This window comes from Tupaia chinensis, unplaced genomic scaffold (genome assembly GCF_000334495.1).
Source record: "Tupaia chinensis unplaced genomic scaffold, TupChi_1.0 Scaffold000217_1, whole genome shotgun sequence".
In the NCBI taxonomy this organism is placed as follows: domain Eukaryota; kingdom Metazoa; phylum Chordata; class Mammalia; order Scandentia; family Tupaiidae; genus Tupaia; species Tupaia belangeri.
Genome location: NW_006159692.1, coordinates 7,155,747 through 7,170,603, shown reverse-complemented (window position 1 = coordinate 7,170,603; position 14,857 = coordinate 7,155,747). Strand labels below are relative to the sequence as shown.

Genomic DNA, 14,857 nt, shown 5'->3' with positions numbered 1-14,857 from the left:
GGTGCTGACCAGTATTGACTGGCAGTCCTCCCATTTCTATCCTGTCTTCTTGTCTTTCTTTAATTCTCACCCCCCAACTCAGGAACTGTTCGCCGTCGGCAGGTCCGACAGTAAGTGTTGAGTTTTAGGGAACCAGCAGGTAGCACAGAAGTTAAACTAGCTGGATCCCAGATAGCCTACTGTACAATTCAAGTCCAGACCCAATGGCTTAAAAACATGCCAGGGACGTGTATATGTGCCCAAAATCTGGAGAAGAGAATGGAAAAAAAGACTATGGGGGTGATTTCTCACTTCCCCCTCTTTCTCTGCCTCCTGGTGAATGCTTATGCCCTATTGCAAACTGAACCCAAAAAGTGTTGAGTTTAGCAGCACATGAAACATCTGAAGGAGGAAGGAGGCAAGCAAGGGACTGGAGATTTAGACCTGAGGAGAGAGATAAGAGGATGCTAAGGAGAGGACTTGTGAAGACCTAATTATCCATCCAGTAGTATATGCATCTATTACTCAGTAATTCATTAATCATCGTATCTGGTACAGCCAGTCCTCACTTAATGACCTACCTGTTAACAACCAGGTCTCTAATACAGGGACTTTCCTTTCTCATTCTGTGTGAATCTTGGGAATCCCCTTTCTCACCCTGTGTCTCCTTTCAGTCAATTAACATTCAGGACATGAAGATTTTGGAATCAAGCACGACTACATACTTTGTTTATAAATTTGTACTTTATGATGTACCCATAGTAATATTCCAAATAAATTTTTAAAACTACACTAGATTTATAGTATTGTGCTGTGTCTTGTCTCTTTCTGGAGCTTAACTAATGTATGCTTTTTATATAGATAGAACTGCAATACATTACTCTAGTGTGGTGTCTCATGATAGCTATTGAAAAATACATACCCTGGCCCAGTAGGTGGCCTGGTGATGAGGGAGCTGGATCACACATGGCTGACTCCACCCCTGGAGTCCCAAACCCTCTGGCCTGAAAAATCACATGGGGCGCATGTGCGTGTGTGCCCAAATTCCAGAGAGGAGAATGGAAAAGGGATTGTAGCAGTGGCCATCTCCCCAGGGGGTGATTTCTCACTTTCCCTCCAAAAATACACACCCTCTAGCACCAGAACACACTACATGACGTTCGCCTTTAAACTTCTTGATTACTCACCAAGTCATTTATCAATCTAGTCTTAGGAATGTAACTAGATCATTAAGTGAGGAGTGCTTGTGGTTAATTCACACATCCAGGAACACCCAGTTCCCACTGAACACCTGCTGTGTGCCAGGTCTCTAAGGGCAAGAGGAAGTGTGAGTACCTGCAGTCACAGCTCAGGAAGTAGGGCAGCTGAATGGTGAGGGCAGATGCACCAACACCTGTGAGGAGGGCTTCAGCGAGATAGGGCCCTGCCAGCACATGCGAGGAGGCTGGTGGGCCTGAAGGGTGGCTTCTTAACCCAAGGAGCTACTGAACTAGGCATTCTTCTCCATTCTTCTCAGGATTTTGGGCATGCATGCACATGTATCTGGGGACTCAGTGGTTCAAGAGAGCGATGAGGATTGGATGGGGAAAAAGGACCGAATAGGGACATACAAAGGAGCAGGAAGAGGCAAGCCGCCTGACGTTCCTTTGGGTGCGAGCTAGGCCAACTGTGGGAAGCGTCCTGATCTTGGAGCTCCACAGTGCACTGCCCCTGTCCTCGAGGGAGGACACACACACATACACACTAGTCAACCTGCACTGAATCCGCTTTGGAAGAGCCCGTGCAACCCGACAGGTAAGGGAGCCCAGAAATGGGAAGTTCAGAAATAGTTTGGGGACTAAAGTTGGCGCCCCAACTCTTAGCAGTAGTTGCCTATGAAGGACCTGCAGGAAGTGAGGGAATGTGCCCCAGAGATGAGAAGTCCTATTGCGAAGAGGATGGGGGCACTGAGGACCCCGCGGAAAGTAGCTCTCGGTGGGGAAGTAGCTCTCGGTGAGGAAGGGGCGGCGTGAGGACCCTGGCGTCTCGGTCCTGTGAATGCATTCGGCTTCTCCCCAAGCAGGTCCGCATCCTCGCCTCCTCGGCAGTCCCCCAGGTGCGTCCTGAAACGCAAACGGTCTGGGTATTGCCCCCTACCTCTCTCCAGCTATAAATTCTCCCAGGCCGAGGCCGCTGGGCCTCGCCTTCGCCGCTCCGAGGCCGGCTGTGCTCCCCCACACCAGCTGCCCTCACGACCCCCGAGGTCCCGGGCACCGAGCACCGTCCAGCCGCAGTACCCAGCGGACGCTCAAACTCCCGACCTCGAGGATAGAAGCGGGACTTGACTGGAGCAGCGCGGGGAAAGGCTGCGCGTGCGCGGCACGACTGCGCCTGGCGCGGATCCGTCACAGAGAAGCGGGAACTCCTCGGGCACAAAACCCCACCCACTGCGGTGCCCTCTAGGAAGGTACCCCCTAGGGCCAGGTGGGGTCGCCGCTGGGAGAGAACCGAGCCCAGCTCCGGGGACGCTGCGGACCGGAGGAGAGCGGGCCACCGGAGGCAGGGGCCCAGGCGTTCTTTCCAGACCGCTGGGAGAGAGGCCTCGGAGGGCAGTCCTCCTCCGCCCTGCCGGGGACCTTCGGGGTCGGGCCTATCCCGCCCATTCCAGACCCCAGGAGCAGCGGGCTCCCCGTCTGCTGGCCACGCCCAGGCGGCAAGCGGAGGGGACCGTCCAGGCTCAGCCCCCGCACGTGTGTGCCCGACCACTCCAATCAGGCAGGGTAGGGTGGGAGAGAGCTCCTGGGCCTCGGGATTCAGGAGTCCGATCCAGGCTGGGGTTCCGTGCTGTGCGCACCGGGGCAATGACTCACCCTCTTGTGCCCTCATGCGTCCAGCTGGGACATGAGCGACCGGTTTGAATGGCTGTGAGGACTACATCTACCTCTGATCGCTCCGCTCCGGCTCCGGGACGGCATGTGCCCAGGGCTCGGTCACCAGAGCTGCTGAGTTCCCACATAGCCTGACACACGCATAGGAACCTCCTCGGCCTGGAGAAGGGACACTCACATACCCGGAGGGAAATTTCCAGAGAAGAGGCCTTGCATGCAGCCACACTGCTCTGTGTGCAGAGCCGATGCTCAGGCCATGTTTTCAGCCTTCCCAGCTGAGTTCTGCCCAGCAGGCTACAGAGGGAACGAACAGCGAGAAAACAGGCATTTGTAGGGAAGGGACCCTCTGAGTCCCCCAGCACCACTTTTGTTTTGGAAGGTGTCCAGAAAGGACTGTCTGCTCCACTTCTCTGGAAGGCCCTAGTTCTTTTACCTCCATCCTACAGCGTCTGGGATCCATCCACTGCTCTCACACCCTATTGCTGTGAGATGTCACCACTTTTAATAAGTGCAAAGAAACCTCACTTAAGCCAGGTGGCACTGGCACCCGTCTACAGAAGAGGACAGGTTGAGGCTGGGGTAGAACCAGAAATTAGGAGCCCAGTCTGTGTGACTTCTGCAAGCACAACAATGCATCCCCTGCTCGCCCACAGGGGGCGCCACGCCTGAGCACTGTCTTCCACTGAGAGGACCCAGGGGCTGGCCCAGCACTGCGTGACCAGCTTCACGTGGTGCAGAGCCAGCTTCTAAGCTGATGAACTTATCTTCTTGGGTAGTAAACCCAGCCCATGCAGTGACCATGAATCTTGTAAAAAATTTAAAGACTTTGTATCTAGATGGTGCCTGACGTCCAATGGTTCAACTTAGGACTGTCTATTTTGAGAGATCTGCACGCATGCACACACACACACTCCTGCTCACACCCAGAAGCCTGGAGACTGAACAAGATGTGGGTGTGGTGGTCACAGAAAGGCCAGTCAGCAGGACAGTGTCCCTCCTGCCTGTCTCCAGCAGGTGGTCTTCTTCAAGGTAGCCCTGAAAATCTCTGCAGGGGGCACCCTCCACAGTAAGTCCAGGCCAGACACCCCAGTTCTTGTCAGTCATCTCCATTTGCTGTCTGGTCAAGCCCAAGCATCCCACATTTGGAAAAGAATTGGAGGTCCAACCATGGTGGTGCTGCTGCTGTGAGGGTTTGGGACCATGTGGGAGGTAGAGGTTCAATTCCAGGTCCAACTTGAAGTCCAGGCACGATGTGGGACACCTGTACCCCTCTGACAGAAGATGGGAGGCTGAGGCAGGTGGAACGGGAGCTCAGGACTGACCTGGGCTACATGGCGAAACCTTGTCTGAAAGAGCCAGGTGTAGTGGCACATGCCTGTACTCAGCGGGGAGGTTGAGGAAGGAGGATGGTGGCAAGACTGTCAAAAAGAAAAGAAAATGAAAAAGCTAGAGGGGGGGGGGCAGCTAAATAGAGAAGCTTGGGACCATCCAGAGACATGCAGGGGGAGAAATTTGGCAGAAGCTGACAAGGCAGACTTGGGGTCTGCAGAGGAAGGCAACTCAGGCCTCAACCTGGCTCTTCTCCCCCAGCTGTGACATGGACAGGAAGCCCAGGCCCTCACCTGGGGGGGTTGGAAAGTGAGTGGCAGAGTCTGGTCAGAGGGTGAGCGAACCCAAGTCCCCTACCCTCCATCTCAATGGACACCCAGTCCAAATAAATGCACGGGGACACTGAGCAAACAGAGCGTGAAAACCAGTTGCCAACTCCTGGTCTGCAGTCCCCAGAGCACCTCCACACAGAAGTCCCAGAACCCAGAGACACCTGGGTTAGGCCCACTCCAGCGCCTATCCAGGCCCCTTTCAGGATTGAGGTGAGCTACTGAGGCTGAAAGCCTCTCCTGAGGCCCCACACATCCCTCCCCCTAGGTTTCTGCTAGAAACAGGCCCGGGACCCAGAGTTCCACTGGGCCCTGGTGTGGCAGGTGAGCTGTCACCTTAAGAGCACAGTGGGGAGGGGAGCTGCGGGAGGCTCCAGGAGTCTGACCAGTTCCCTCCAGCCCTCAGGTGTTCTTGCCCTGGGTGGGGCCACTGGGTTTAAATGGCTGGAACCAACCTGGGCGGTCCTCAGCCCCACACCTTCCTCAGACCTGCTGTCTACACCAGGCTCAGGTGAGTGCCCAGGTGAGCAGTGAGTAGGCATCTGCTAGGATTCTGGGGCTGCTAGGGGTAAGGGGGTGGCCCAGGGACCTCTCTGAGGAAGGGGGGGTACCAGAGGATTCTGCATAATGGGGGCCTGTTTGGGGGCACTGAGGGCAGAAAGGCCTGCAGTAGCTTCCCAAGGACCATGGCTTCCTGCTTTGTGACCTGTGTCACATACCAGTGAGTTGGTGACTGGAGGAAACAGAGGCCAACTTTTTTTTTCTTTAGAGAAATTTTTGCTATAGGGTCTGTGTGCTCACAAGAGACAGAGAAACAGAAAGCAAGAAATTCCCCCCTAGGGAGATGGCCACACTACACTCCCTTCTCCTCCAGTCTCCTCTCAGGATTTTGGGCACACAAATACATGCACCTGATGTAAGTTTTAAGCCACCAGATCAGGGACTCAAACCACAGTTGACCATGTGGGAATCCAGCAATGTACCCATTATGCCACCTGCAGGTCCCAGAAGACAACTTTTGGTTAAAAAATATCTGGAATGCAGCTGGGACCCTCCTAAGCCTAGAGGTCCAGGGTGCTGTGAGGGGAGAGTTGGGAGAGACAAAGGAAGGCCTCCTGGGGAAGCCAATGGCCCACAACCCCAGAAGGATCGCCCCTTCCCCTCCTAGGTACAGGACTCGTGCGTGTGTGTGTGGTATCAGAACAGGCTCTTACTGCTTACCCTGTGCAAGGCATGCTTCCTAGACTTAACAGAAATAGTTTATTGAATTCCCCACTGTCGTCACCTGTGAGGTCTCCATTATGGTTATCCCCTCTGCACAGGACACGGAAGAACAGACAAGTGAAGGGACTGTGGAGACACACGGCTGGTAAGTGTGCCTGGACTCATGACCTTAGGAGCCAGAGCTGGCACAATGCTATCACACTGGCCTCGGTGCTGCTCTCAGGGCACTGCCCTGCCGTGTGCAACCAGACGCAGAAGCTGGGAGGGTCTGATACCAAGGGCGCAGCCAGCCCAGGGGCAAGTACAGGAGCAGCGACGCTTACCCCGGGTTTCCAGCCCGTACTTGCCTACACTCAGAGTGGGACCTGGGGCACCTGGAGCAGCATTCCTGGGTATGACTGAGGCCGGGGCCAGGATTCCCACTGCTATGGGCTATGAGCCTGTCATCCTTCAGCCCTGGGTGCTGGGCTCTGAGTGCCCGTGTGGAGCACTCGGCAATTCAGCCTGGATTCTGGCCAGACTCCGGCCAGCCCAGGACCTACCTCAGTGAACAACACCCTGGGCCTGATAACCACCACATCAGCGCTCTTTGTGTGGGGTTATGACACCCGGACTTAGCAGAGTAGGGCCTGGCCTGGGGCATCTGACTGCAGCCTCCGAGCGTCGCTGTCCTCCAGTGAAAGAGATAACGGGATGTCTTCCTGGGTGAGGCTTCCTAAAGATTTCGGCCAGGCCTCCTGTGGCGCTGACTGCAAGCAGGAGCTGCTGGGCCTGAACTAGCAGAGCTCGCTCCGCCGACCTCCTGGGCAGTTACTACTGTCCTCTCCCAATGAGAAAACAAAGTGCCCACTTTCCAGCGGGGCCATGACAATCACAGCCGGGTTCTGCACCCCGACTGTCTCCAGCCCTGCCCCTCCTGCTGCCTGAGTGAGCTGAGTCTGAGGTGGTCGTGGACAGCAGACGCCCACCTGTCTCTGCCCTGTAGTGTCGCCCTGTGAGCTGCGTCATGGAGAGAGTGACCAGGGCCCTTCTCCTGCTGGCTGGTGAGTTCCTCAGCCCCTCGGTGGGCCCTCCTCCCTTCACCCATCTCCAAGAAAGGGAAGAGCAGACAGCACCTTCTTTTCTTTTTTTCCCCTTTTCCTTTCTTTATTTTCTTATTGTTTTACATTTACTCATTGCATATCTTTACAGCATACAAAATGAATTTTACCAGCATGAATATACTGAATATTAGTCCAAAGACATTACCATACACATCAGCAGATAATTTTCCATTTTTGTGTCTATTAAATGTTTTGCTTCTTTTTCTCCCCTTGAGTCCCTCCCTCCAGGCCCCCATTGCCCACCCTCCTCCCACACTGTCTCTAGTACCCACAGTTGCTCTGCATGTTTTTATACCTTCCAGTTTTTCTGTTTTGGCCATAGAGTACAGACATTTGTGTGTGTGTGTGTATGTGTATGTATGTGTATATATTCACAAACACATTTGGGGGTGGGAGTTTGCCATAGAACACATGTGCTCGCTGTAGAGAGAGAAAGAGAGAGAGACAGTGGGAGGTTAAGTAAAAAATCACACCCTGGGGGGGATAGCCACACTGCAACCCCTTCTCCTCCTTTCTCCTCCCAGGATCTTAGGTATGCACATACACACACCTGGCGTGATTTTCAAGTCACCAATGTGGGACTTAAATGGTGGTCAGCCATGTGGGAATCCAGTAATGTAACCACTAAACAACCTGCTGGCCCAACCTTTGGTATATATTAAGTGGGGACACACATGCCTCTCTTTCATAGTCTAGCTTGCTTCACTCAGCATATCTTCCATATTCATCCACTTTCTATCAGATGCCGGGGTCCCATTGTTTCTTTGTTTGTTTGTTTGAGAGAGAGACTTTGTTTGCTATAGGGCAAGTGCACTCACCAGAGAGACAGACAGAAAGTGAGAAATCATATCCTATGGAGGATGGCCACACCCCATTCCTTTCTCCTCCATTCTCCTCTCAGGATTTGGGAATACAAGCACACGTGCCCAATGTGAGTTTCAAACCACCAGGTCCAGGGCTCAATCCACAGTCAGCCATGTGGGAGTCCACCAACATAACCACTATACCATCTGCTGGCCCCAGTCTCATTGTTTTGTATGGCTGACTAGTATTCCATAGTGTATCTGCAGGCAGCACCTTTTAAGGTACCTAGGTGCAGTTGATGTGTTTGCATTTAAATGTCAATTCACAGAAACACTCTAAGGAAATGACAGGTGGGTACAATGTGGCATTGTATCAACTGTGTGGTTCCCAAATCACTGAACTGTGGGAAACTATAACCTTTTGTAACAGGAAAAGGAAAGCATTCCCGGCCAGCAGGTGGTGTGGAGGTTAGGATGGCTAGATGCAACATAGCTGAAAGAGCGACTCCAGCAAATCTTAGACTGGTGGCCTGAAAATCATGCCAGGCACATGTGCTTAATTATACTTTACCCAATCTATACATTATTTACTTGAATTTGCATTTTGAGATTGACTTAACTTTTTAAGTTCTCAGTTAAAAAATATCTGAGACAGGGTACCAGCAGGTGATGTGGTGGTTAAGGGCACCCACATGGAATCCCACATGGTTCAATTCCCGGACCTGGCATCTTGCTTTCTCACTTTTTCGTTCTCTTGCTCTGTTCCTCTCTGATCAAATTAAAATAAATAAATAAATATATGGGACCAGCAGTTGGCATAATGACTATGTCGCTGGACCCCATCATATAGTTGATCTGTCTCTCTGTCTCTTTCTGGCGAGCGCACGCACCCTATAGCAAAAACTTCTCCAAAAATAAATAAATAAATAAATAAATTAAATAACTAAATAAATAAATAAAGTTAAATAAAATAATTCTTAAACAAAAATATGAGACAAAAACAAAAGCAATCAATTTCAACCACAATCTTGAACCAAAGACCTAAAAAAGAAAATTAGGGGACCAGCAGGTGGCATGGTGGTTAAGGCGCTGAACACTCCCACATGGCCAACCATGGTTCGAGTCTCAGACCTGGTGGCTTGCTTTCTCACTTTTCCTCTCCTCTCTCTGTGTCTCTCTCTCTCTAGTCAAAGTAAAATGGTGAGCAAATAAAGTTAAATAATTTTAAAAATAATAAATAAGCAAATTAGATTATGTCTTTAAGCTTATAAAATCTTTGAGCAATTTAGGTTTTTGGCCTGACAAAAAACTTCTCTATTTATTCAAGTGTGCTGACTCGTATTTCAGACATATAACATACCATCTACAGGCTCCAATATTTTCTATTGTTTTTAATAGAATCAATGCTCCCTAACAACACTTCAATGAGATACAGGTTTACATGTCTATTTGTATGCTTCTAGAGAACCATGTATCTTCACCATCAGATCTAAATTTATGTGAAAAACAAAGACAAAACTGTATTTTATATATATATATATATATAAAATAAATTTCAACAGCCAAGTAAAGGATTTATCTGAGCTGCTAGTGTTTTTTTCTTTTTTTCCATTCTTTTTTTTTTTTTTTTAGAGGCCTTTCATTATAGGGCACGTGCGCTCGCCAGACAGACAGAGAGAGACAGAGAGACAGAAAGCAAGAAATCACCCCCCAGGGGGGATGGTCACACCGCAATCCCTTCTCCTCCATTCTCCTCTCAGGATCTTGGGCACGCACGCACATGCACCCGGCGTGGGTTTTAAGCCACCGGGTCCGGGACGCGAACCGCGGTCGACTATGTGGGAGTCCAGTGACATAGCCATTACGCTAACTGCTGGTTCCCTGAGCTGCTAGTGGTTTTTCAAAACATCCTACCCATCCTCATATATATATGACAATAAACTCAAAACAACCACCAAAACAGATTTTTTTTAAATTTGCAACTTACCAACTAAGAATCCAAGGAGTACTAAAACATATTTAAGATATGAATCAACAGAGACAAAAGCAACACACCCATAATCTCCCTCATTAACTTTAAAGAACAAGGATATATGATAAAGTTAATGTTTAACGCACTCAAACACTATATACTATAAAAATTTTTCTTATAGAATCTTGCCATATTACTTCCAAGGCATTTATTGGCCCCTGCCCTGCAAAAGAGAGCCCAAAGAACTCCTACTTTTGGTGACATTACTAGTGACCATGATAGGACAATGTGTTTGGACAGAAACAAAATCAGAATCAAATATTTAAAGCTGAAAGAACTCTTTCAGCAATCAATTACTTTCAGATTTCAGAGGTGATGAAACTGACGTTATGAGAATTGATCAATTTAGCTAACTAGAGATCAAAAACTCCTGCAACAGTTCAAATAAAAAAACTTTACTGAGATTAACAGATGGCATAATGGTCACATCACTGGACTCCCAATGTAGTCGACCATGGTTCAAGTTCAGAGTCTGTGGCGTAAAACTCACTCTGGGTGTATGTGCATGCATGCCCAAAATCTCAAGAGAATACTGAAGGGGAAGGGATTGTGACATGGCCATCCCTCCAGGGAGTAATTTCTTGCTTTCTGTCTCTCTGACTCTGTCTCTCTGGAGAGACATATGCCCTTCAGAGAAAAATCTCTTCCTAAAAAAAAAAAAATTTTTCATTGCAACCAGCAGATGGTCTTATCACTGGACTCCCATGGGGTCGACAGCAGTTCAAGTCCCAGACCTGGCAGCTTAAAATTCATACCGGGCGTGTGTGCAGACATACCCAAAATCCCAAGAGAAGAATGGAGGAGAAGGGACTGTAGTGCAGCCATCCTCTCTGCTCTGAGACCTCTCATTTTCTGTCTCTCTGTCTCACCAGTGAAAGCACACTTCCCATAGCAAAAAACTCTCTCTAAAAAAAAAAGAAGCTTTATCATTTACCACCCTCTAACAACATTGCACAACACTACTGAAAACAGCAATTCAAATTACTTTTCACCATTTCTATGTATACACACACAATGCAAATATACACTTCAAATTTTAAAACTATAATAGAAAATTCAGGAGCCTACTTTGCGTCTATTATCAACATAGGATGCTACACTTCATGGCAGGTAGTTTAGAAGTTAGCCTAGGAGGATCGGCAGGTGGCATGGTAGTTAAGGGCAGAGGACTCCCACATGGCCGACCACCAGTCAAGTCCTGGACCTGGAGGCTTGCTTTCTCACTCTCTCTCCTCCTCCTCCTCTCTGATCAAATTAAAATAAATAAAGTCAAATAAATAATTCTTTACAAAAAAAATTAGCCTAGGGACCAACAGATGGCGTAGTGGTTCCATCACTGGACTCTCACGTAGTCATTTGTGGATTGAGTCCCAGACCTGGTGGCTTAAAAGTCATGCCAGGCACATGTGCATGTATGCCCAAAATCCTGAGAGAATGGAGAAGAAGGGATTGCAGTGTGGCCATCTCCCCTAGGGGAGTGACTTCTCACTTTCTGTGTCTGTCTCTCTTTGTCGGTCTGCCAAGCACATGCACCCTATAGCAAAAATCTCCCCCCCCCCAAAAAAAAAATCAGTGTAATTTAAATTCTGGCTGACGTCCAAGAAAGCTTTCTCATTTTAGCCACTTTCAATCTGTGCCCAAAGTGCACTTGGACCTGCAGAAAGAGTCACCCCACCAACTCTTATAAGCCATGTCTTATATAGCAACAGGACTCTACGTAATAAATTAGCTCACCTACAGTGATCAGGGAGACCGAAGCCCACCTTTTTTTTTTAAGCTAGTCAAATGTATACCTCCACCTAGAAAAATTTCATCTGAACTCAATCTAATGCCTTTAAAAGTTTAACACTTAGCCAATCCTCCATAGAGAGTTATTTGGGTAACAGTGCAAAAAACCAAACTCATGCAATAGAGGTAAATTTCAAAATCAAAGTAAAATCTCCCCCCAAAAAACTTAACATTAGCAATAGGCTTTCAGCTGTGAACTGATAATCAAAAATAGAATAGTTGCAAGTTTCCCTTTAAGTGGCCTGTATTTGTACACCTATGTATATATTTAAGTTGTACCAAAAACAGCTTACAAATGACAATTCCCATGAAGATGATGATGAAGTTCCAGGTAATTCTGGTACTGGAGACTGGATCATCCTGAAAAGATAAATTTATTGAGTTTAATTGCTCTTCTATGGTAATGTTTGTATCTCCTAGTGAAAAGGGGGCTGGGAGAGGGCTGTTTTTTCTTTGCTGCCATCCACTTCATTTCTTTGCTTATTTTCTGTGTTTCAGTTGGAGGAGCTAATGGCAACAATGGTGACTTGACTCCACCGTGTCTACTCTCTGGTGTGCTGTCTTGTTCATTTCCCATGGCCACTTCTACACCATTCTCTGATTTAGGCTCATAATTGAGGTGGCATTGGTCTGAGTTTCCTCAAAGATCTGATCTCTATTCTCTTCTCCTCTGTGACTGGCTGTTTTGAGTCCATTTCAGAATCTGCATCTGCATCATCCACACAAGTAATATTCTCAAAGTGCAGAAAGTCATTCTTGGTGGTCTTTGTTACTTTTACCTGGAGTACAAGGGAGTTATTACAAGAGAGTTCTTGTTTCATAAGAAGTGCCGTTGAACCACCAGGACTCAAGGAAGTGCAAACGATTGGCGACTGAGTTCTTGAATCACTTTTTTCAGGGTCTTGAAAGGATTCTCATTCATTAGCAGATCCATTGGAATTCTCTACATTGATCATGGAGGCCAAATCCTGTAGTCTCCACAGCAGAATGGAACAAGATAGAGAATCCTGTCCAGAAGCACTTTGGGATGTTCCACTGGCAGTCGACAGCTGCATAGTACACCCATTAAGTAGCTCAGAAAAATTGGATTGACCACTACTGAATGGACTGTAGGGGCTTCTAAATTCACTGAATTGGAAAAGGGAACAGAAAATTTATTCTAAGTAGCTCATAGGTCTGATCCATCCTGGGCCAGCATCAACCTTGGCCTGGCCTGCTGCGGGCCCCACCCCAGGAGGCTGTGTCCCCAGCCCAGACACCACTGAGATGAAGCTCCAGCAGCACCCCCAAAATTTTTTTAAAATAATAAATAGAAATAATAATAAATAAAATTAAAAAGTTCTTAGGGCAGGCAGGTGGTTAAAGACACTGGATTACCACATGGCTAACTGCAGTTCAATTCCCAGACCTAGCAGCTTGCTTTCCCACTTTGCCTTTCTCTCTCTCTCTCTCTCTCTCTCTCTGGTCAAATTAAAAATAATGACAAATGGAATTAAATAATTATTTAAAAAATTAAATAATTCTTTTAAAAAATAAAAGTCAAAAAAAGTTAAAAAATGAAAGACACTAGCCTGAAGACTAGGAAGGGCTGTGGGTGAGTGGGAGCAAAATCCTGACTTTGGAGCTGGGGAAGCCTCAAATCTCTCTGGGTTGGGTCAACTCCCAAACTTCTCTGAGTTGGGATTTTGCACTGGACTCATCTGGGCACTTGACAAAGCATCAACCTCTCCTTCCTCTGCTTCATCCCCTAGGTCTGCCTGCCCTGAAAGCCAATGACCTGTTTGGTGAGTAAGGCCCCCCATGCCTGCCCTGGGACCCCATGTAGCCCTGTAAGCCCCACCCTTCTAGCCTCATTCTCTTATGTCTTTCCTGCAGATAAAGACAGCACCTTCTACTATGGTAAGAGCTGTGGCCTCCCACCACCCCCAACCCTTGCCTGTCTTGGACCTCTGCCAGACAAGCTGGGAAGTGTAGACAAAGTGGAGTGGGGATTGACCTGCTTCTTGGGAGAGTATCTGTGGGACCTGCAGGGAGGCTGACAGAGGGGACAGGAGGCCTGGGCTGCAGGCCGGCATCTCCCACCGAATCCCCCTCCTCCTCCTCTCCTCTGCTTCTCCAGGACCCAGTCCCACAGGCTTTCTGGTCCTCTGCAGTCCCAGGTCTCCTCTGGGCCTCAGTTCCACTGCCACCTTTCAGGAAAGCTCCCCGAGCTTTCTTCAAAGCCCCCTTTCTCTGCTCGCCTGCCTTTCTTCTTCATTAAGTATCTGGTCCCCCCACATACTCTATGATGTGCCATTTACTGGTGTCTCTCTCTCTCATGGCCTGGATCAGAAGCCCTGTGTATCTATGGGGCAGCATCTAGCACAACTAGGTGCTCCCAAGCACATTAAGAAGTTCTTAGAAAATGGAATTGAACTATGAGTTTATTTTGGGGCAAACATTTTTAGAAATCCAGGCATAGTTTTTTGTACTATGCACATTTCTCAAACTTTTTGAAGCCCCTCATAATTCCTGGACACGAGTGAAATGGCCCCAGACTGGCTGAGCTCACGCTGCCCCCACCCACAGATTGGGAGAGCCTGCAGCTGGCCGGGATGATCTGCGCAGGGATCCTGGGCATCACTGGGATTGCTATAGCCCTGAGTGAGTGGTGGGCTGGCTGGGCGGGAAGGAGGGAATGGATGCTCGGGCTGGGGGTCACCCATTTCTTCTTCTGCAGGTGGCAAATGCAAGTGCAGGCATGACCAGGTGCACAGGTAGGACAGGCCCTCCTGTGAGATTCTCCAGCTGAGCAGACCTGGGGTGGGCGGTGAAGGACTTGCACAAGGACAGTGTCCTGGCTGCCCCCTGGCTTTGCAGAGGGATCTGTTGTCCTCAGGTTATCAGCCCTGAGGGCCCCTCAAGTGCCCTTGGAACAGCAGTGAGCTGTCCTGGGGGGTGGGGAGGAGCACCAGGAGTTGAGGGCAGATGACACTCATCTGATTCCTTTCTCCAGTCCCTTAGCTGAGAAAGCCACCCCATTCATTGCTCCAGGTGAGAGGAGCCTATGGGGCTGAGGGCGGGGACTGTGTAGGGACCATGACTGAGGACCTGCCTCCTCTCTGCAGGCTCTGCCAGCTCCTCCTGAGCACGAGAACATCGCCCAGGAGCACACGCCCACTGCTGCCTCTCCACTGGGACCTTACCTTCTGGGACCGTCTCTATTCCCAAGGCTGGGTGGCCCTGATCCCTCCTGATCAGGAAGCTAAGGCTGATGTAGAAATTAAAAGTCAGACAGCTCACTCTGGTGGTCTTGTGAGCCTCTGGCGGGGAAGGGCAGGGAGGCCCTGTGGTTTCCTGCTGCTCCTATGCCTGGAAGCTAGTTCCCAGAAAGCCCCCTTGTCCCATGGTGCCACTCCACAGC

The 14,857-nt window shown here is 49.2% G+C and overlaps 1 protein-coding gene across 3 annotated transcripts; it reads left to right on the top strand.

Annotated features, from left to right (window-relative positions):
• Nucleotides 1-4,846: 4,846 nt before the first annotated feature.
• On the top strand, nt 4,847-14,687 carry LOC102473369 (FXYD domain-containing ion transport regulator 4-like). Of its 3 annotated transcripts, none has more exons than XM_006147670.3 (9): nt 4,847-5,015; nt 5,827-5,873; nt 6,714-6,771; nt 13,206-13,238; nt 13,330-13,353; nt 14,023-14,097; nt 14,174-14,210; nt 14,450-14,487; nt 14,562-14,687. In XM_006147670.3, the coding sequence occupies exons 3-9, from the start codon at nt 6,735-6,737 to the stop codon at nt 14,579-14,581; spliced, it is 264 nt and encodes an 87-aa protein (XP_006147732.1). In that variant the 5' UTR covers nt 4,847-5,015; nt 5,827-5,873; nt 6,714-6,734; the 3' UTR covers nt 14,582-14,687. The 3 variants fall into 3 exon arrangements, with proteins under 3 accessions (XP_006147732.1, XP_006147730.1, XP_006147731.1); XM_006147668.3 differs by having other exon boundaries at nt 4,849-5,015; nt 6,634-6,771; XM_006147669.3 differs by having other exon boundaries at nt 4,849-5,015; nt 6,586-6,771.
• Nucleotides 14,688-14,857: the final 170 nt, after the last annotated feature.

Coding starts and splice junctions, on each gene's coding strand:
- LOC102473369 (XM_006147670.3), top strand. CDS start 6,735: ATGGAGAGAGTGACCAGGGCCCTTCTCCTGCTGGCTG. Junction 6,772..13,205: donor GGCCCTTCTCCTGCTGGCTG/GTGAGTTCCTCA, acceptor TTCATCCCCTAG/GTCTGCCTGCCCTGAAAGCC. Junction 14,488..14,561: donor CACCCCATTCATTGCTCCAG/GTGAGAGGAGCC, acceptor TCCTCTCTGCAG/GCTCTGCCAGCTCCTCCTGA.